This window comes from Hypomesus nipponensis, chromosome 3, assembly GCF_054491055.1.
Source record: "Hypomesus nipponensis isolate SF chromosome 3, ASM5449105v1, whole genome shotgun sequence".
In the NCBI taxonomy this organism is placed as follows: Eukaryota; Metazoa; Chordata; class Actinopteri; order Osmeriformes; family Osmeridae; genus Hypomesus; species Hypomesus nipponensis.
In genome coordinates this window covers 2,803,199-2,826,356 of record NC_140363.1, presented here as the reverse complement: position 1 = coordinate 2,826,356, position 23,158 = coordinate 2,803,199, and the positions used below count along the sequence as shown (strand labels likewise).

The 23,158-nt window shown below is 45.3% G+C and overlaps 1 protein-coding gene across 6 annotated transcripts; it reads left to right on the top strand.

Annotated features, from left to right (window-relative positions):
• The first annotated feature begins 2,691 nt into the window (after positions 1-2,691).
• On the top strand, positions 2,692-22,816 carry pld1a (phospholipase D1a). 6 transcript variants are annotated; one of them, XM_084684320.1, is made up of 26 exons: positions 2,692-2,830; positions 7,834-8,049; positions 8,281-8,450; positions 8,538-8,680; positions 8,875-8,986; positions 9,428-9,493; positions 9,933-9,991; positions 10,250-10,342; positions 10,425-10,577; positions 10,757-10,906; positions 11,054-11,137; positions 11,950-12,031; positions 13,474-13,584; positions 13,700-13,885; positions 13,980-14,196; positions 15,066-15,200; positions 16,370-16,488; positions 16,658-16,771; positions 16,864-16,974; positions 17,421-17,509; positions 17,622-17,735; positions 17,914-17,963; positions 19,081-19,215; positions 19,861-20,014; positions 20,174-20,291; positions 20,609-22,816. In XM_084684320.1, the coding sequence occupies exons 2-26, from the start codon at positions 7,866-7,868 to the stop codon at positions 20,831-20,833; spliced, it is 3,174 nt and encodes a 1,057-aa protein (XP_084540446.1). In that variant the 5' UTR covers positions 2,692-2,830; positions 7,834-7,865; the 3' UTR covers positions 20,834-22,816. The 6 variants fall into 6 exon arrangements, 5 of the variants coding, with proteins under 5 accessions (XP_084540446.1, XP_084540428.1, XP_084540455.1 ...); XM_084684308.1 differs by adding an exon at positions 3,026-3,076 and having other exon boundaries at positions 2,701-2,830; positions 8,281-8,680; XM_084684302.1 differs by having other exon boundaries at positions 8,281-8,680.
• Positions 22,817-23,158: the final 342 nt, after the last annotated feature.

Sequence of the window (23,158 nt, the reverse complement as noted above, 5' to 3'; positions counted from 1 at the left end):
TCTAGAGAATCCTGGTCAAAGTTTAAGTCATAAACACACACCATTCCTGTTTGTTTTCCTGTCTATTGTTAAGGCTTGAACTTGAGGCTCTGCCGGTGTCAAACATAGTTTGAAAATGTCTAGTACCAGTCCAGTAGATGGAGACAAAGATCCACTTGCTTCGGATACCATCAAGCGGGATCTCTTGTTGTAGTCAGTCCTTCACTAACCAATCAGCATTCGTTAGCAGAATGCTAGCGTGTTATGGGCAACGACTTACCCTGTAAGAAATCGAAAGGAAATAAGTACTCGTTCATTCAACTTTTGATCCGTAATCCATGTTGAACATGCAAAAACTACAAACAAAATTTGAGATTTATCAACGACAATCAGGCGAAAGAGACCAATTTAGCCGTTTAGCGCCATAGACTCCCCAGAGAATGTCTAATATAGAGAGAACTGCCACTCTCGGGAAACGTCCGGGTTCTGAACTGGTTGAAGTTCCATGTGAGGGCGCTAATGAGCGAGTGCAGAATGAATGGAGGTCTATGAAGCGGTACCCCTCAAAATCCACTTTTCTCAGGATATCATTTTTCGTCTAGTAATTTGAATTCTGAATTCGAAAGGGGAGGCAAAAAAAATACACACTGCTGGCTATTAGATTGTTTTAAAGTCGCCTTTCTGTTCTAAAAAGCTTTTGAAAATGTAATTGATGTCATACACATCGTACGACCAGAGCTACTGCTTTACGGTTAGCTCTGGTCACTTACTTTTTTCTCTCAGGGCATCGACAACACAGCTGACAGGTTAGGCTCTCCCTGTCAATACACATGCTAGAAAGAGTTTTGGATTGCTAATGTTGTTGCTAATGTTGCTAATGCTCTGACATTCTGATTCCGCTTCGGATGCCATCAAGCGGGAGCTCTGGTCGTATCAGTCCTTCACTAACCAATCAGCATTCATTAGCAGAATGCTAGCGTGTTATGGGCAACAACTACTCACCCTGTAAGAAATCAAAAGGACATAAGTACTCGTTCATTCAACTTTCGACGTATAATCCATGTTGAACTTGCAAAAACTACAATCAAATCGGAGATTTCTCAACGACAATCAGGCGAAAGAGACAAATTTATCTGTTTAGCTCCATAGACTCCCATTCAACATGCACTCGCTCGCGATCACCCCCAGTTGAACTCTGTTGGAACTGCAGCCAAATTCGGTACAATGGGGCTTAATAGGGAGTGGGAAGGCTCTCCTTAAACAGGCTCTGGACTCCCATTCATTTTGCACTCGACCGCGATCACTCCCAGTGGAACTCTGGTGGAACTGCAACAAAATTCGGTACAATGGGGCTTAATAGGGAGTGGGCAGGCTCTCCTTAAACAGGCTCTGCTATTGTTACGTTTTGAGTGGATGGCGAGCACCACACGCCAAAAAGGATGTCGATAAGATTCTAAATTGAAAGTTTACTCTAAAAAGTTGGTTCCAAATGGTTCCATTGACAAGACAAAGTGCAGACATCCCAACCTGCAGAGACTCATTTCAGGGAGGTGGCTACCCCCCCGGACGCAAACCGGAAACATGATGTACCCCCTCAACCAGCAAGTAAAATGTGCGATTAATCGCGATTTATTGCGAATTAACTATGACATTAATGCGATTAATCGCGATTAAAGATTTTTATCGTTTGACACCACTGTCACTAGTGAGTATGTGTGTGTGCTTTCATCTGTAAGTGTGTCTGTAAGTGTATGTGTGTGACTTCATCTGTCTGTGAGTAATGATTGGCTGACTATACTTCAGTTCTGATATGGAGATGAAGAGGGTGACTATCATCAGCGTCCATTCAAGCAGACCCTGTGTGCTACAGGGGAGAGAGGAGGAGGACGGGGGAGAGAGGGGGACAGAGATTGCCCTGGAGAGAAAGAATGAGGTTGAGAGAAATTACCAATTGCCCCAGAAGATGGAGATAGATCCACTTGTGACCATGTTGTGTTGTGGACTTGTGGCTGGTTACTGTTGACAATGTTACATTGAGATCATGTTTTTGTGTGTGTGTCCATAAGTGTGTGTGTGTCTGTGTGTGAGTGAGTGTGTTTTTTTTGGCATGTGTTTGTAAGTGAGTGTACATGTGTATATGTGCGTTTGCATGTGTTAAAGTGTGTGTGGTGTGGTGTGTGAACTTGTGTGGCTTAATTCTGTCAGTGAGTTATGAATGGCCAGATACACTTCACTTCTAATATGGTGATGATGAGGGTGAATATCAGTAACTCAGTTTCCATTCAAGGAGGCCCTGTGCTCTACAAAGAGAGAGAGAGAGAACAGAGAGAGAGGGAGAGAGAGGGAGAGAGAGAGAGGTGGATGTCAGGAGGGATAGGAGACGAGAGAGATGCTATAAGAGAGAAAGAAATAGGTTGTCAAAGAATGATAGATACTAGTGTGTGTAAAAAAGGAAGAGAGGGCTATATATAAAGAAAGAGAGAGATTGTTGTAATTGTTGGTCCAGATGGGTAGATCTGCAGAGATGTTAAACACTTCCCTCCGCCCAACTCCTTCCCAGTGTAGATTCCAACACTTTCAACCAATGACAGTTGCTGTGGGGAGGGTCTGCGTGTACCAGGACCACTGATTGGTTCCGAGTTAGGGAGGCTCCTCCCTCCTTTAGGGGCTGTCCTGGGAGAGTTATTTTCACTCATAGTCTGTGCAGACACACACAGTTACACAACATAGGAACAGCAGTGTGTGTAGCTTGTGGAGTGCGTGTGTGTGTGTGTGTTCCATGTCGCCAACTCTACTGAGCACTGCAAACAGGTCTGTCAACATGTGGATCGAACGTCCACAGAACCGGCAGGTTGGTTCGTCTCATTCTCTTGCTTTTGTATCTGTCTCTCTTTCTTTCAATACCTCTGTCTCTCTTTCTGTCTCTCTTTGTTTCTCTCTTTGTGTCTCGTCTTGAACTTTTTCTCCCTCTCTTTCTGTCACTCTTACTCTGTCTCTTTTCTCTGACTCTTTCTCTCTGTTGTTTTTCTCTCCTTCTCTCGCGCAGTCCTCCATTTGTGTCTAAGAAGAGGGGAGTGTATCCATCTGTGACACTAGAGTGAGGGGCACAAGAGGGGTGACACTTGTGGGATGATATTTGTGTGTGCATGTTTGTGCATGTATGTGTGTAAGTAATGGTTATACCACTGTCTGTGGTTATGCATGGGTGTTGCTGCTGACTCCTGATTGAGTTAAGAATATATTATTTCAGCTTGTAATATGTCCATACACATGTTTGTGGTTTGTGTGTCTGATGTGTGTGCAGACAGTGTTTGTGTACTTTATGTGTGTCTCTTTGTGTGTGTCTCTGTGTGCTGTGCTTTGTATGTGTGTGTGTTCACCTCCACCTTGGTGTTAAAGTAAAGTTAGTTGCCGGTGTTGGAATGTCTGGGAATGAAAAGTTAGTCGGCTCCTCTCTCCCTCTTTTTCCCCTCGCCTGTGTTTTCTCTCTCTTCCTATCCGTTCCCTCCTATTCATCTGTTTTCACAGCTGATGTTACAGGACAGGAAAATGGGCTAAAACAATAGAAGTATCAATTCCAATACACATTAACCCTCAAGCTCTGTTCCTTTGGCTTGGCGTGTGCATGTGTGCGTTTTTTTGCATGTAGAAATGTATTGACCAGACCATTGTGTGGTAACCCATTCTAGTTTTTAATGGATCACTCTTTAAAGAAATATTGAAGGGCAACAGAGCTGTAGGTCAGTGAAGCTGGTAGATCTAAACACTGACACCTACCTCTTCACTCACACTTGCCATGGAGCTTATGTTGCACGTATTAAATCTTTATTGTGCTGTACTACATTGTTTGTGTATATAATTTTGTTGTTGTATGTGTGTGTGTGTGTGAACACATATGACTCAACTGGGGATAACTGTCTGCTCTGGGCTGGGGTTAGGAATTGGGATTAGGGTTGGACTGGGGTTAAGAGTTGGTATTAGGGCTTGGCTCGGGCAAGGGCTAAGCTGGTGGCTAGGGATGGCTTTAAGGTTAGGGTTGATGCGTTTACTAGGTTTAGGACTGGGGCTGGATTGGGGCTGGGCTAGGAGAACTTGGACTGAGGTTAGGGCTAGGGTATGGCTAAATCCCAGCTGGGGCTGGGGCTAGCAATAGGCTATGCTAGGGCTAAGGCTAAAGCAGTTGCTAGGGCTGGGGCCAGGTCTAGGGCTAGGGCTAAGGCTGGGGCTAGGTCTAGGCTGGGGCTGGGGCTGGGGCTAGCACTAGGCTAGGATTGGTCTGACAGAGACAAGTAGCTGGTCCTTCTGTACAATGATTCCTTGTTTTACTGCCAGTAGAACAGAACTCTGGTAATGATGGCGATTACCCTTCTCTCTCCTGCTTTCTTTCTCGCCCCCCCCCCCCCCCTCTCTCTCTCTCTCTCTCTCTCTCTCTCTCACTCTCTCTCTCTCTCTCTCTCTCTCCCCATATCTCTTTCTTTCTTTTTATTCTCTCTCGTTTTCTCTCTTCTTTCTCTCACGCTCTCTCTCCCTGTGAATGATTAGATAAATGGCAGCTTTAGTGTGGGCTGATATAGAGGTGTCACAGACCTCCTTTTCTCACTCCCTCTCTCTTTTCTCACTCCCTCTCTCTTTTCTCACTCCCTCTCTCTTTTCTCACTGCCTCTCTCTTATTCTCTCCCTCATTGTGACATCTGTGCCACGAGGAGGCTGGCACCGCTATAGCAATCAATGTTGTTCAGTAGTGTTGGTATCTTTATGGTGTCAGTTTGTGTGTGTGCGTATGTTTATGTGTGTGTATGTGGTGTGGGTGTAAATGTGTGTCTGTGTTTCAGTAAGAATTGAGAGTGTGTTTGTGTGTGTGTGTGTGAGAGAGAGAGAGACAGAGAGAGAGAGACAGAGAGAGAGAGAGAAAGAGAGAGAGAGAGAGAGAGAGAGAGAGGAAAGAGAGAGAGTGTACGTGTTTATGTGTGTCGGTTTATCTGTGTGCAAGTTTTATGGTATTGTAATTCACCATTAGTTAAACTTATATTATCTCACTCACAACTTTAGCAGAGCATATTGTCCTTAAAGGGAATGTGACATTGATGTAGTTAGCTAGGTCATTAGTTGGCTTTGTAGATAGCTAGCTACGATAAGTAGTTAGTTAGATAGGTACTATAGTTAGCCATAGGAAGTTAGCTTGGCACTAGGGAGATAGCTTGCAAGCTAGTTAACTATGTAGTTAACTTTAGCTGGGTTGTTAAGCTGATAAGGTGTTAGTTACTTCAGCTAGAGTCATTGTTGCCCTGATATGGGGAATATTTTAACAAAACATAACATGTTTTAATTTTTAAATGATTGATAACATAACCTATGCATATAGGTTGGGAAAACAAGAAACAATACATATAAATGAGGCACTTCTAGTCTCTCCTTGTCTCTTCCAAGCTGCACCGAACTGAACTACTGGAGTTCTCTGTGTGCTAGTCTGGTGGATCAGCTGAGCTGGCCACCGACCCTGGAGATGAAACGTCAACTAGAGGAAGCCACACACAATAGTGTTTGTGTGTGTACGTGTGTGTGTGTGTAAGAGCGGGGTCCAACCTCAGATTACACTCCTTTATTACACTTAGGATTTTCCGTTGTACAGTAAGGCTATTTCCAAAATGATAGGCTACCTCATGGCAACTCTTTATTCCACCCTCCCCTTCCCTCCATCTGGTCCTGCTCTCCTCCTATCTCTGTCCCCCTTTAACCCTCTCCTTCTCCGCCTTCATCTTCTCATCTTCCTCTGTCCTCCTGTGTATTTGTGGATATCGACTGATCAGCTTTCAGGAGGTTTTGGCTGTATTGCAGGAAGGGAGACAAGCAGCATAAAAAAAAAAAAAATGCTACTCCATGACGGACATACTGTCACCATGGCGACAAGTCAGGAAGCAGGAAGCGGGCAGTGTTCCATCAGAGGACAGGGAAGAGATAACCCAAATGTTCTGCTCTTTTGGACACAGTCTCTCTGTCTCTCCCTCTCTTGTTCTCTCCCTCTCTCCTCAACGTGTCATCATCTCGTCATCGTCAAGTGTGCTACAGAGAAATGTATTCATCAACCACGGATTGGAACTGAAATCATGACTCCAGCATGACACATAATTACATGAAATGAAAAAGCAATGTGACAAACTGTGAGTCACACATCTGTTGCTCTGACAACATCAGCATTGGGAAACTGATGTGGCACTAAAATCACTTATAGAAAATACAAGGGTTGTTTCATGTAAAATGTGTTCATCAAGAAAGGTTCCCCTGGTGGACTGGATATAAAGGATACAACATGCATTATGTTTGAGAGAGATAAGCGAGTGAAAGAGAGAGACAGAAAAGGAGAGACAGAAAGAGAGAAAGAAAATACTGTAGACTATACACTCCACCCTCTCTGGCTGACACTGTGTGCGTGTGTGCGGCCCAGAAGCTCACACAGAGCTGAGAGATACCACACTGTTCTTTTTCCAAAGGAACACACACACACACACACACATTCTTAGAGATTCACAAAATGTTTACTGACACTAATTTGTACACATCAAAGACTTCCTTATGTCACACATACACATGCTAACACAATAGCTAGCAACAGCATGTGTTCGACACAATCCAACAAGGTAGGTCTCCTTCGGTATGGACTGTGAGTCAGTGTGTGTGTGTTTGGGTGTGTGTCAGCAGTAATATGGGATTGTCAAGGAGTTTATCATGTCCTTACTTGCCTCGAAAGTACCTTTGAGATGTCTGGTCAGATGACATCATTGAATGTTGTTGCCGTGATGCCCTGCGTGCCAATTTTGCCCGGCCTCTTCTCAGGATAGCAGCGGATCCTACATCCACAAACGTTATATATTAAAATGTATATATAATATTATTATACTATATAAATATATATATATACTGTAATATATGATATTATATATATAAAAAATATCAATAGGTGTTTTGCAAGTGTAACTGTCTGATGATAGAGAGTGTGACTTCTCAGAACTGGGATTACTATGGTCTGTCTGTATGTCACTCAGAGAGACAACCCCTTCCATTCCTGTCCCAGGCTGGGTAGACAGGCTCACAGACACCAGCTTCCTGTGGTGCGATTAGAATAGCCCTGTGTGTGTGAACATGTGTATACATTTGTGAGTGTGTGTGTGTTTGAGTGTGTACATGCATTTGCGTATGTGTGTGAGAGAGTGTGTGTTTGAAGGGTCAACTCTCATATCCTCAATCACTTTCAGGCAGTTGCAACGTTTGGAGGAAGGGACACAATGACCGAGGGAAGAAGTACGTGTGTTTGGGCACGTGTGTGTGTGTGTGTGAGTGTGTGCGTGTGTGCGTGTGTGCGCATGTGTGTGTGTGGGTGGAGATGCTCCTACTCATCTTGACCATTCCTTGCTCAACGCCAAATGTTATCCCAGAGGCCTGTCCATCAGTAGCTCACTGTGAACCAATAAACCAGCAGCACCCCTGACCCAGCTCTTCCTGTGAGAGGATCTATTCTGGGGTGTGGATGTGAAACCTGGGACAGCTGCAGGAAGAGTCACCTCCTCCTCCCTCTCCCCCAGGGAGGATACCTCCGTCACCTCCCCCGAGAACTCAGCCGTCTCTTCCAGTCACATCTAGGCTGCCAGAGCACTCTTTAAAAGTTGAACTGATGTTTTTTCTCTTTTCTTTATTTCTGTCCTTTTCCTCTTCCATGTTGGTTTGTTTTGTTCCCACTCCTCTTCCTTCTCCTGCTCCTCCTCCTACTTCCACTGTTCCTCCTCCTCCTGGTCTTTCTCTTTCTTCTGCTCCTCCTCTTCTTCCTTCCACCATTCCTACTCCTGCTCCTCCTTCTCCCAGGTTCACCCTGCTCCAGGAGCTAAGTGCTAGGCATGGCAGGAAAAGCCACATCCAACCCAAGCAGGCTGGTGACCTTTGAACCCTCTGACATCACAGCTGACGAGCCAGACACACGAGCCAGAAGCAAGATGGCCGACGTGGTTGAGAGCCTGGACACCCGAGAACTGGACCTGGGAGAGGGGGAGGAGACTGACTTTGATGCTGCACACCATATAGGTGTGTGTGTATTCAATTCTGCCCTTGGATAGATAGGATGTCATATTTCTCTCTCTTTCTATCTCTCTCTCTCTCTCTCTCTCTCTCTCTCTCTCTCTCTCTCTCACTGTCTTCCCTTTTCTCACAGTTTTTGCCTCTCTCTCTCCCCCCCCCTCTCTCTCTCTCTCTCTCTCTCTCTCTCTCTCTCTCTCTCTCTCTCTCTCTCTCTCTGTGACCATGGTGACCGTGCAGGGGACTGTCGCATCCCCTTCTCTGCTGTGTATGAGACGGTGGGCTTTAAGGAGGCCAACGCCCAGATCTACCTGCCCACCCTGCCCATCACAGCCAAGATCCTGGAGGTGGAGAGGTTCACTGCTAACCAGGACCGCTTTAACATCTCCCAAAACAGGAGCGTCAACAAGGTACACACACATCCACACACACACAAACACACCAATCTCAAATCCCGAACACAGCTGGAGGATGTCTGTTTGTGTGTGTGTGTGCAGTCTCTCCCCGCAGTGTTCCGGATAGAGCTAAGACATGGAGAGTTCTCCTGGGTTGTGAAGAGGAAGGAGAAGCACTTCCTGGAGCTGCACAGAGAGCTTCTCCGCTACAAGACATTGATGAGGATCCCTCTGCCCTCGCGCAGGTACACACACACACACACACACACCCTCTGCCCTCGCGCAGGTACACACACACAAATGCATACACACACACACACTCATACAGGTACACACACGCAGACACTCACACACAACAATGCACACACACATTCATCATGTACGTCTTTTCCCTCTATCTCACTCTTTCTGTGACCTCGATCCCTCCATCCTGACCCAGTCACACAGTGAGGAGGAAGAGCGTGAGGAAGAGCGAGGTGAGGGAGATGCCCTCTCTGCCCCGGGGGAACGGAGACGAGCTGGCACGGGATGAGCAGGTCTCCAGCAGGAGGGTACGTGTCTGAGAGCGTGTGTGTGTGTGACTGTGTGTGAGTATGTGTGTGTCTGAGAGCGTGTGTGTGAGTGTGTGTGAGTATGTGTGTGTCTGAGAGTGTGTGTGTGAGTGTGAGTGAGTGTGTGTGTGTGAGTATGTGTGTGTCTGAGAGCGTGTGTGTGAGTGTGTGTTTGTGTGTGTGTGTGTGTGTGAGTATGTGTGTGTCTGAGAGTGTGTGTGTGAGTGTGTGTGTGTGTTGCGGTGACTATGAGCTCTGTGGGCAGAGAAATGTCTTCACGACCTTGTGCTCTAACACTGTGTTCCTTCTGTTCTGACCGTTGCTTCGGATGTGATGATCTCACGACAAGGAGACCACTGTTGCACCGGATATGATTAACAAGGGATGTAGAGAATGACAGGAGAAAAACAGGACAACATCTGTTACTGTGTGTCTCTACAGAGACAATTGGAGGACTACCTAAACAAGTTGCTGAGAATGGCCATGTACAGGAAATACCATCACACTGTGAGTACTGTAGTCCACAGCACAGGTAACAACAGTAGGAGTATTGTGGTTCACAGCACAGGTAATAACAGTATGATTATTGTGGTTCACAGCACAAGTAATAATAGTAAGAGTATTGTGGTTCACATTACAGGTAATAACAGTATGATTATTGTGGTTCACAGCACAGGTAATAACAGTATGAGTATTGTGGTTCACAGTACAGGTAATAACAGTACGAGTATTGTGGTTCACAGTACAGGTAATAATAGTACGAGTATTGTGGTTCACAGTGCAGGTAATAACAGTATGAGTATAACAGTATGAGTATTGTGGTTCACAGTACAGGTAATAACAGTATGAGTATTAGCACAATAATTGTGGTTCACAGTACTGGTACTAATATTTTGTGTTGTAGCTCAGAGAGGTCATGATGACAGCTGTGTTCTCTGTGCTTCAGATGGAGTTCATAGACATCAGCCAAATGTCCTTCATCCACGACCTTGGTCCTAAAGGCCTGTAAGGAACATCTCCTCCATATCTACACATACCATCCAGCCCTTTACTGATGGTTTTGCTTATCTGAAACAAGATGAATATGTCAGCTTGTCACTGAAGTGGTTTTATTGTTTTACTGTCTGTGCTGTATGTAAAGTTACACAGAACATACTTCCTCACACAGCCTGTGTGTGACGTACTTATGGGCGTTTGTGTGCATGTGTGTGTGTGTGTATGTATGTGTGCATGTGTGTGTGTGTATGTGTGTGTGCGTTCCAGGGAGGGGATGATTTACAAACGGTCTGGAGGACACCGCATTCCAGGCATGAACTGCTGCGGTCACAATGAAGTCTGCTACCGCTGGTCCAAACGGTCAGTCCCCCCCCCCCACACACACACACACACATGCATAGATAAACCTAAAAATGCCATGCCTCCATGTGTGTGTGTGTAGCTGGCTGGTGGTGAAGGATTCCTTCCTGCTGTACATGAAGCCAGACACCGGGGCCATCTCCTTCGTCCTGCTGGTGGACAAGGAGTTCCGAATCAAGATGGACTCCAAAGACACGGAGACCAAACACGGCGTGCGCATTGACTGTCTCTCGAGGTGTGTGCGTGCATTTCTGTGTATCAATGTTTTAGCGTGTGCTTGTTTGTGTGTGTGAGTGTGTGTGTGTGGGGGGTATGTACATGCATGTCAGACCTTTGCTTTTGAAGAGATGGACAGTTGACCGTGGGATGTGTGTGTGTGTGGTGTGGTGTGTGTGCGCGCGTGCGTGTGTGCAGGACCCTGGTGCTGAAGTGCAGCAGCTACAGACATGCGCGCTGGTGGGGCCAGGCCATAGAGGACTTTGTGCGAAGCCATGGGAAGGCCTTCCTCACCGTTCATCGCTTTGGCTCCTTCGCCCAGCAAGAGGAGAACATCCCAGCCAAGTGGTAACCACGGAGACCGGGGTGGCTTGCATACTGTAAACAACAGGGGGCGTGTGGGAGCTTGCATGACTCCTCTCCGTTTGTGTTCCCGTGTGTGCACGTGTAACTGTGTGTGTGTGTGTGTGTGTGTGTATATCTGTGTGTGTGTAGGTACGTGAATGGGAAGACTTATATGGAGGACGTGGCAGATGCTCTCGAGGAGGCTAAAGAAGAAATTTTCATCACAGACTGGTGGTGAGTCTGTGTGTGAGTGCGTGGGTATATATATATGTGTGTGTGGGGATATGTGTGTGCGTTGGTATAATGTGTGTGTGTGCTGGGATATGTGTGTGTGGGGTCGTATGCATTTGTGTGAGTGTGTTGTCTGCTGACCTAAGACACTGTTTGCCCATTGGGTGTCTCTGCAGTTGGCAGTGAAAGATGTCAAGTGTTGAAACTCATTGCTCGTTTCAGCTGGAGCTGTGAATAAGCCAGGCTACCATTCAGACATGGCCGTACATGTGTTCGTGAGCAGTGTGTGTTTCTGTGTGTAGAAGTGTGTGTGTGTTGTTCGTGTGTGTGGATATTTGCTTGGGTGTGGTTGTGCGTATTGGTGTGCGTCGGTGTGATTGTGTGTGTGCATGTTTGTGAATGTGTGTGTGATTGTGTAACAGGTATGTTACATGTTATGGGATCCATCTGGTTCATGTTAGTGTTTCTGCTGGATGCCCTCTGGTGGGAAGGGAACAGGCTCAGGGGGGCTCGTTTGAAACTGTTCCAGGGGCAGATTCAACAGAATTCAAATGTGATGTAACTCTTGCTATGGGTTACTTCTGTACAACACTGGTGTGTGACAATATGTAGCTTCCCATTACGTCATCTTCAATTGAGTTCCTGTGTGTGTAGGGAGGAAGGAGGGAAAAGTAACCTATTACTAGTTAAGTGTGTTTTTCTACATTTCTGTATCTGACTGTGTGTGTCTATGTTTGTTTATCTGACTGTGTGTGTGTGTGTGTGTGTGTGTGTGTGTGTGTGTGTGTGTGCATATGTTTGTGTGTGTCTTTCAGGCTGAGTCCTGAGATCTTTCTGAAGAGGCCTGTCGTCGAGGGCAACCGCTGGAGGTTGGACTGCACCCTGAAACGTAAAGCAGTGAGTACCCCCAACCTGCAGGAGGTGCTGTACATCACAGGCTCTCTGCTGCCAGTTACAGCCTCTTCAGGCTCCGTTCAGCTGGTTCAGGAAGTATTTATTTCAGAAAGGAAATCAAAGAGTTAAAATCATTAAAAGACAAGATAGCTGTTTCAGAAGTGTGTATAACCAAATACAGTCAACTCCGGTATTGTTGGCAGTCCTGGTAAAGGTGATTAAAAAGTGTTCACAAATTCAGCTGAATTCTAAATTGAAGTAAATGTATTCTGAGAAAGAAAATCAAGAAAGTATTTGACAAAACAAAAAATACAATGAAAAACATTGTTTGTCTTGTTTATGAACAAAATGTAATGTTTTTCCATTTCTATCCTTTTAAGTTGAACACTGCCCATCACTTACTGTTTCTTAGGGGCATGAATTTGAGTGACACAGGCAATATTCCCTTACGCATAGGGAAATTTCATACCTTCATAAGTCAGTGAATGGTTATAAAACATTGCTACTCATCTAACTCAACTTTTAGGGTCATCCTTAAAATGTTAAAAGCAACTGGAACTGTTTTTAAAAATCTGAAAGAGGAATCATCTGAAAGAGGACCTGTCTATTTTGCACTCATTCTCAGTGAATATGATGGTTTTCATTTTCCAAGATACGTAGGTGATATCATACGCCCACATTCAGGGAACCTTGTTCCATCAGGACATCATGAACTCCATGAAATAGCTGGAATGATCAAATGTGAAACTGGCTGCCAGGACACTACAACTGGGTTGTTGTTGGATCCTTCAGCAGGACAAGGATCCCCAGGGCCGGCCCAAGCCTTCATGGGGCCTTAAGCAAAATTGATTTGGGGGCCCCTCGGCGTAGCTTATCATTGCCGAAAAAAAAAAAAGAATATGTATATTTTTACATAATACATGAAATTGTGATTCATTTGCTCTTGGGGGCCCTCTGGTAGCCACAGGGGCCCTAAGCAGACGCTTAGTTCAGTACAAGACATCTAGCGTCTGCCATGGCTATCTCAGTCCCCTGACCTAAACCACCTGTGGGCTGAGCTGAAGAGGAGAGTGCACAAGAGAGCACCTCGGAGGAATGCTCTCAGATTCCTTGTTCTTACTTATTTGATGTTACAGAAGAAGACTCAGGGACGTTTCATTGGTAAAAGGAGGTTGTACTAGTTGTTTTTTCTCAGAATAAATGTACTTCAGTTAATGGGCGCATTGTTTCTTAAGTTAAATTACCAAAAAGTGCATTTTTTACAACCCTTTCTACTCATCTTTACCACAGGTGCCAATAATTTCAGAGTTTACTATATATACAGTATCTACACTATATAAAACATGAAATCAAAAAACCTTCAAAGAACCTGAACAGGAGGATTAAAAACCAACATGATTCGGACACATCTGATAGACTGTCTTTGTGTGTGTGTGCCTACCCAGCAACAAGGCGTGCGTGTGTTTGTGATGCTGTACAAGGAGGTGGAGCTAGCACTGGGCATTAACAGTGAATACAGCAAGAGGACTCTGATGCACCTGCACCCCAACATCAAGGTATGTCCCTCACCTCCACACCCCCCACTGGAGGTAGACTACATGGGAAGCCAACTCTTTGTGTTTCTGTGTGCATCTGTGTGTGTGTGCCTGTGTGTGTGTGTGTGTCCTGCAGGTGATGCGCCACCCAGACCACGTCTCGTCCTCTGTCTACCTTTGGGCGCATCACGAGAAGATCATTGTCATCGACCAATCAGTGGCCTTCGTGGGCGGGATTGACCTGGCGTATGGTCGCTGGGATGACAGAGAACACCGGCTGACAGACGTGGGGAGCGTGACACGCTCCGTTGCTATGGAGCAGGTCAGATACACACACACACAAAACACACCCGTGGGTTCACAACACCCACATACACACAACACCCTTAACCTGTTTTCTGTGCCTCCTACCTAAGGCTGCCAACGCAAACACTCCAGCCAGTAAGGGGGTGTCCTCGAATGACTGTGTTACCCATAGCAACGGGAGAGGTGGGGAGCCGTCAATGGAGAAAGTGGAGCTGCCAAAGCTGAAGGGGATTGGTCGAACCAGGAAGACTCGTTTCAGCCTGTACAGGCACCTGCACAAACACACCCTCCATCACTCTGATAGTATCAGCAGCATCGACAGTACAGGTCAGCCCCAATGACACCCCCCCTCCCCTCCACTCAGACAACACACCACAACACTACCACGACACACCACTACACTACAACAACACACCACTACACTATGATAACACATCACACACCATGGCACTACAACACACCTGTACACCACAACACTATTAGCGATTGCAGTTTGAGGTCCAGTTTGGCGCCAGGCTCGAAATAATGTGTTGTCATAGTGTTGTAGCGCCACTACAACAACACACTACTACCCTACCACTGTACATTTACATTTAGTCATTTAGCAGACGCTCTTATCCAGAGCGACTTACAGTAAGTACAGGGACATTCTTCCCGAGGAAAGTAGGGTGAAGTGCCTTGCCCAAGGACACAACGTCATGTGTACCGGCCGGGAATCAAACTGGCAACCTTCAGATTACTAGCCCGATGCTCTACCCGCTCAGCTCTACCCGCAAGTCCTTATATATATTCTGTACTGTAGGTAGATAATGTAAGTCCTTACTTATATTCTGTACTGTAGGTAAATAGTCTAAGTCCTTATATATATTCTGTACTGTAGGTAGATAGTGTAAGTCCTTACTTATATTCTGTACTGTAGGTAAATAGTTTAAGTCCTTATATATATTCTGTACTGTAGGTAGATAGTGTAAGTCCTTACTTATATTCTGTACTGTAGGTAAATAGTCTAAGTCCTTATATATATATTCTGTACTGTAGGTAGATAGTGTAAGTCCTTACTTATATTCTGTACTGTAGGTAAATAGTCTAAGTCCTTATATATATATTCTGTACTGTAGGTAGATAGTGTAAGTCCTTACTTATATTCTGTACTGTAGGTAAATAGTCTAAGTCCTTATATATATTCTGTACTGTAGGTAGTGGTTCTGTGAAGAGCATCAGCTTGCAGACTGGGGTGGGAGAACTCCTGGGCAACACTCGTTTCTGGCACGGCAAGGACTACTCCAACCTTATTTACAAGGACTGGATTCAGCTGGAAAAACCCTTTGATGGTAAGGACTGGCTCCATTGGTCAATATGGTCATTAATTGGAGAGAGAGAAGCAGGGTGGTTGAGATAATGAGAAGGGGGAGAGATGGAGACACATACACACTGGGGCTGTGTGTTATTGGCTGTGGTAAATGGTTTCCATTTAAGTTTTTTTCCCAGACATTACCAAAGGGAAATAAAAGCATCACTTCCTGCAAAAAATTGTAGGGATGGACCGAATCCAGATTTTTGGAGTTCGGAATACTGAATCCACTGGTTAAGATTTGTCCGAAACCGAATACCAAATCCTACTCTTACCCTCAGTCCATTAACACAGTAAACACATTAAAGAAGTAAACAACGCCCACAGCAGTGTATATATATATTTTTTTACTGTAAAATAAAATAGGCCTAAGCAACATTATGCTAGGAAGACAAGTGGGAAAAACTATTTTGACAATAACCATATGCCTATCTCAAGATCCAATCAATATCCAAAATATTAGCCTTTTAGATTTCTTGAATTTCTTTCGGATGTTTCATACGCAAATGTTTTAACAGCAGAGATGTTGTGTATTGTTTAGGGTCCTTGCCACCACGAGACAAATCGGCATTGCAAATTGAAAATGTATCTCGACTTGAATTGCCTTCTTTTGACTGAAAGTACTGCAAACAACACTTTTTCTGCTTAAGAGTTGCATTTTCACTTTCCTGCAGCCTACTGCATTGAACCGTCCACCTACGTAAACACATTCCCATAATCAATGGCGGTATCATTATGTCGACCAGCGTAGCGCCCGTAGTGCAATCGTAGGGTTTGGGTTCGGTGGAAAAAAACTCTAAGGTTCGGCCGAAACCAAACCCCGTCAAAAAGCCCAATATTCAGCCGAATCCGAAACACTAAAACATTTTAACCCTAAAATGAACCCCAACCCAAATGGCACTTCGCACTTTTTTGCTTCTCTTCCCTCCCTCTCTCCCTCCATCTCTCCATTGTTTCCTTTTCCTCTCCGTCCTCTCCTCCCAACCCCATCTTAATTTATCCTCTCCCTCCCCTTTTTCCTCCTTCCTCCCTCATTCAATCTCTGTCACTCCCTTCCACCTCGCTCTCTGCTCTCTATTCTACCTCATTCTCCCTTCATTTCCTTCCTCTCCTTCACTTTTTCCCCTCCCCTCTCCCTTTTTCCTCCAGACTTCATAGACAGGTACACAACTCCCAGAATGCCATGGCATGACATTGCCTCAGTGGTTCATGGGAAAGCAGCCAGAGACGTGGCCCGACACTTCATCCAGCGCTGGAACTTTACCAAAGTAACACACACAACAACACGCACACATCTGAATAAGGTCTGAATACACCTTGATCTGTGGGTAAAATGGGAACTGCCCATTTCTCTCATATAATTTCACATTTGATGTTCATCTTCTGCTCTCTCTCTCCTCCCCCCTTCCTTCCTCCCCCTCCCCCTTACTCTTCCAGATAATGAAGCCCAAGTACCGGTCTCTTTACTATCCCTTCCTACTCCCCAAGTCTCACACCAGTGCAAACCAGCTGCACTACCAGGTCCCTGACTGTGTCAATACCAAAGTGCAGGTGAGAACATACATACACACATACACACATACAAACTTGCAAATGTATAGGACACGCATACCCACACACTCTCCCTGACTTTCTCCTCTCAGGTCCTGAGGTCGGCAGCAGACTGGTCAGCAGGCATAAAGCACCATGAAGACTCCATCCACAACGCCTACATCCAGACCATCGCCAGGAGCAAGCACTACATCTACATAGAGGTACACATACATGACATAGAACTCCATGTGCATGACATAAAACTGCATAGAGGCGCATCTACGTGACATTTCATTGCACAGCGCTACAGACATGACACTATATCTACATAGAAGTACATACGCGTGACACTACATCTACGTAGAGGCACATAATACATGACATAGCACTACATAGAGGTACACATATATGATATAGTATTAAATAGATGTACAGTACACAATGCGGAGGCTAAGAACTGTATACAGTTACTTGTAGGAACATGTACAGTGCCAGTCAAAAGTTTGAACAGTTCAAACTTTTGACTGGTACTGTACATCTACATGCCACCCACACGTGCATGACATAACATCAAATAGACTTGACATATGTGTATCTGAATGCAAAATAGGCTGACATAAAGCTTAGATATACCTGACGGGACGTCCACCCCATCTCTTTGCCTCAGAACCAGTTCTTCATTAGCTGTGCAGACAACAAGATGGTGTACAACCGAATCGGAGACGCTATCATCGAGAGGATCATCCGAGCACACAAGTACGTCTATCCCAAGACAGGGAGGATGAGGGGATTAGTGTGTGTGTTCGTGCAGACTATAACTATGTGTGTGTGTGCCTATGTGTGTGTGTGCCCGTGTGTGTGTGTGTAGGGAGGGGAAAAAGTTCCGTGTGTACGTGGTGACCCCCCTGCTGCCTGGCTTCGAGGGTGACATCACCACCGGAGGGGGGAACGCCATTCAGGCCGTCATGCATTTCAACTACAGGTACAGAGACATTATACCTGACCAGACCGGATCGAACCAGACTGGACCGGATTGGACCAGACCTCCAGTCCAGGCTAGACCTGACCTGTTCAGACCAGACAAAACCCAATGAGCCCTTGTCAGACCTGGCCAGACAAAAGAACAGACCATAACATCCTACAAACTCTGCTCTCTACAGAACCATGATCAGAGGGGAATTCTCCATCATCTCCCAGTTGAAGAAGGAGAGTAAGTGAAACACACACACACATACACACACAAAACACATAGAAATGCAAAAATACCCACAAACGTAAATCTGAATCAGAATCAGAAAGGGATTTATTCACCATGAAAGTTTGCACAGACAAGGAATTTGCTTTGGCAGGAAGGTGCATACAGTGAACATATAGGAATCTTAAATTTAAATGTGTGGTCTAACTATACTAAGGATACATAAACTAGCAATACTAAGTGGAATACAATTAAAAATAAAGTAAATAAAATAAAATAAATAAAATATACAATAAAGTAAAATATAAGTTGCCAATTTACAATATAAAATACAATATAAAATACAAATATTACAGGAATTGAATGTAGTGTAAAAAGTAACTAGTTTTTAAGACATTCAGTCAGTATTAGCTCTTGGCCTTGTTGAGGAGGCCAACAGCGGAAGGGAAGAAACTGTTTGTGTGGCATGAGGTTTTTGTCCTGATGGACCGCAGCCTTCTGCTGGAGGGGAGTGACTGAAACAGAGAATGTCCAGGGTGGGAGGAGTCAGCCACAATCTTCTTCGCTTGTCTCAGGGTCCTCGAGGTGTGCAGGTCCTCGAGGGAAGGCAGATTGCAGCCAATCACCTTCTCCGCAGTGCGGATGATACGCTGCAGCCTGCTCTTGTCCTTGGCAGTGGCAGCAGCGTACCAGGTGGTAATGGAGGTGAGGATGGACTCAATGATGGCTGTGTAGAAGTGCACCATCATTGTCTGTGGCAGGTTGAATTTCTTCAGCTGCCGCAGGAAGTACATCCTCTGTTGTGCTTTCTTGGTGAGGGAGCTAATGTTCAGTTCCCACTTGAGGTCCTGGGAGAGGATAGTGCCAAGGAAGCGGAAGGACTCCACAGATTTGACTGGGGAGTCACTCAGGGTGAAGGGGGTGAGTGGGGCTGTGTTCTTCCTGAAGTCCACAACCATCTCCACTGTCTTGAGAGCATTGAGCTCTAGGTTGTTCTGGCTGCACCAGGTCACCAGGTTGTCTGCTTCCCACCTATAAATCAGACTCGTCTCCACCAGAGATGAGCCCAATGAGGGTTGTGTCGTCCGCAAAATACACACACCCTCTGACTCTGACTCCGCCCCCCTTCCAGTGGACGACCAGTGGATGAACTACATCTCCTTTGCCGGAATGAGGACCCATGCAGAGCTGGAGGGAAGCCTCATCACTGAGCTCATCTACATCCACAGCAAGTTGCTCATCGCCGACGACAACACCGTCATCATCGGTACGCATGCGCAGGGTGGGGTGGTGTGTGTAGGTGTAGGGGCATAGGGTGGGGATGCAGTGCATGTGCATTTGTGCATGTGTGATTATGTGTGTTGTCCTATCCTGACCCGAAATGCAAGACTGGCTGCTCAAACACAGCTCCACAGCTCTTCTTACTGGTGAACAGTTGTACTGCAGTTCCAGATCATTTCCTGCAGGAGGCAGTGCCTCCGTGTGACTGTCAGGGATGACTGATGGAAGAGACGTGACCTTTAGTCACGCTTTTCATTTCTATCATCTGTTCCATGTGCCCCAATCTATCTGTCTGAGTTAGACCATCAAAGAACATCCATCCTTTCAAGGAAGATAGATCGTGTCTGGTGTGTGTGTGTGTGTGCGCTCGTTTGTGTATTGGTGAGGAGAGATGCTTGAGATAAAACATAAAAGAGACCTAATTGCAGAACATTCCTTTGAAGGAAGCACATACTGGCAAGTTTGAAACCTTTGAATGTATGTGTGTGTTTGTTTGTGTCTGTGTACATCATTGTGTGTCGTGTGCATCGTTGTGTTTGTATGCCTGTGTGCACGTGCATATCTGTGTGTGTTTGTGTGTGTATATCGTGCCGTGTGTTGGTGTGCGTGTGTATGTGTGTGTGTGCTTTAGGTTCTGCCAACATCAATGACCGGAGCATGTTGGGGAAGCGTGACAGTGAGGTGGCAGTGATTGTGGAGGACTCTGAAATGGTTCCCTCCATTATGGATGCTGAGGTGTACCAGGCCGGACAATACGCACTGCAGCTGCGCCTTGAGTGCTTCAGGTGTGTGTGTGTGTATTGTTTGGGAAAGTCACAGCAATTGCTTTACTCTGGACATGCTCTACACAACTGTTTAAATCTTTGTGTGTTCATATGAGTGTGTGTGTGTGTGTGTGTATGTTTATGTGTGTGTGTTTATATGTGTGTGCAATCTCATGGCAGGAATATCCTGGGTGGACACACTGACTCCAGTATAGACGTGTCAGACCCCATTAGTGAACGTTTCTACAAGGATGTTTGGATGACCACAGCTGCACGCAACGCCACAATCTATGAGAAGGTGAGTAAGATGACACCATGATGACAATACAAACACATTCTACAAAACATCCAAAGGTGTATGGTAGCACTCGCTAACTTTGAGAAAAAGAACAGTGCCCAGAAACATTCACATGTTTAGTCTGATGACCAAAATCAACTGGTGAAACGGAGTGCGGACAAACACCTGGGGATGCTGTTTTTTGAAACGCGTGTTTGGGTTTATCACCACAGTGGTGTGTACATGTGTGTGTTTGTGTGAATGCGTGTTTGTTTACGAGTGGGCATACGCTCACGCGCGCGTGTCCATTCGTTTGTGTGCTCTGTGGCTGTGTGCAGGTGTTCCGCTGTCTTCCTACCTCCCTGGTGCGTAACATGGCGGAGCTGGAGCAGTACCAGTCCAAGCCCGGTCTGGCCCAGTCTGATCCGGGCAGGGCCCAGGAGGAGCTGCGAAGGATTCGGGGCTTCCTGGTCCAGTTCCCTCTGGATTTCCTGTCCGAGGAGAACCTCATGCCCTCGGTTGGAACCAAGGAGGCCATGGTCCCCACGGAGCTCTGGACTTAAGAGCTATAGAACCAGGGACAGGGCCACAACCAGTACTAGCAACGTGTTAGTACCAGTTCCTGGTTCTAAAACCAGCACTAGGACTGAAACTACATCCAGGATCATGACCAGTACAGTAACCATAACCTTTGTACTCTAGGACGAGACATGGTCTAATGTTTCTGGCATTAGGAGGACTTGAACTTGACTTGATCTCTGGACCTATAAACTGGAGCTGGAGAGAAGGGACTGAGAGCCATTCTTGGGTTATCTCCGGAGCTGGACCTGTCAGTGCGTGTGCTGTGATCACGTCTGTCACGTCTGTTCTGGTCACTAGGCCTGTTATGTATGCTTTCTGCTGTAGAGTCTGTTGCCTCTCGCACTACATGCACAGCACGTAATGACACACACAATCACCTACATACTTCCTGTAGAGGCTGTATTTGCTGTTAAGATCTTAAGATCTTCTGAAATTACATTCATTTTTTAAACAAGAATGGGAAACGTCAATATTCATGTGTCTTCAATGTGCCAATGGGTTTGCTTGAAGCTAACTTTTAACTGGGGCACCAGCTTTTTCCTGAAAGATAATATTGTATTATCTGTACCGGCTGTGTTTAGTAAGCCCCCACTGTGTAGCTTTAACTAACCATCTCACTAACATGGCTGATATGACGCATTAGTCAATCACAGGTCTGAGAACAGTTCATAGAATCACAGGGAGGAAGAGGAATGGTGTTTCACAGGTGTTCCACTCTCTGGCTAACAGGATTGCGAGTGACAGTTGCTGTTCAAATGCTGCCTGTCTGTATAAAATAAGATGACGCCTGTGCCTTATGAAGATGAACGGAGAGAAAGAAGGCATGACAGAAAGAGACAGATGTGTGACAAAAGAATGAGAGGAATACTTAGCTGATACAGAAAGGGTAAGGTGATCTTTCGTGTGGAGGGAGGGACATTTTCCTGAACAATGGTTCATCTAATGTCATTCCTCCATTAGGCCACCAGAGGAAGCTACCTAACATGTAATGTACAATACCTCAACAAACTCAGTAGTAGAGGCAGGATAGCTTCCTAAACTACAGTCGTGCCTGGTCTTTAGTATATGTTTCCTACAGCATCTCTATCTCTGTTAGCCAAGCAGATATGGTTTGATCCACCTCACATATCTGTTGAATAGATGGTTTGACATGTAGAGTTCTCTCTGTGTTTTGTCAAGATATAAAGTTAGTTTTTCATGATTGATAAAACACATTTCTTGAAAATGTCACCCATTTTCTCAAAATTGTAAACACAAAACATCTTCATACAAAATGTCCAAAACTGACTCTTCTGACAAAATCAAACCCTCGCCCTTAACCTTTTAACCTGTGCTCAAAATCAAACAATACTTTCACATCATAAACACAGCAGATCAATATATAAACACTATGGAGCAATCATTAGGCACAACACAAAAAAATGGAGAACACAGCATCCAGGGCATGTAGTTACATGTAACTGCATTTAGCAATAAAGAAACAATGACAGTAACCATCACAACTTACAGTAGTAATGTCAACAAAGAACAAACTAGAAACATGGGAAAAGTCCTCTGGAGTGCCTGACAACTGTGTTGTGTTTACTGCTTGCCGCCTGCTGTAGAAGTGCATCAAAGTGAAAAATGTTTTTAGTGAATGAGAATGTGTTTAGAGTTTTGCCAAAAGAGTGTCTGATTCGACAAATGGGTGTTGGCCACTGAACATTTCATTCAGAGAATGAGGTTTAGTGTTTTAGCAATTGTGAAAAACTGTAAAGTGCCTGTGTTTTTTCCAATGAAGCAATGAAACAACCACAGACTTGCTGACCCTGCCACCTGTGGCTTCCCACCAACACATAGGCCTGTACACACCGTTTCTCTGCATTTGTCTTGTCTTCTTTGCACAGTTCCTTTATGCATTCAACTGTGTTTATTTTTGTTTGTGCCGCACGCTGTTGCCTGAATAAACATGGAAGTGTTATGTATGTATTTGTTTGCGAGTGTCAGTGTGTGTGCGTGTGCAAGAGTTTCACATAACTCGGTAAAAACATAAATCACATGCAGTTTGATTTTGATGAAATTGACTGACGCTGATCTAACTCGTTCTCCTGCTTCTTCCACCCAGTTGGCAGGGGAGGAGATATGCAGCGACAGTTATCTGTCATTAGATTAGCAGATGGTGAGATCCACACCTACAATACACACACATGATGCATGAGGCCGTGGGCGTTTCCTGGCATGTCTGGTCCACACTGGAGCAGTATTACTGGTTCCTTGCTGAGCTGGGTCCACTTCAGGCCATAGCAGAAATACAGGTATCAGGTTGT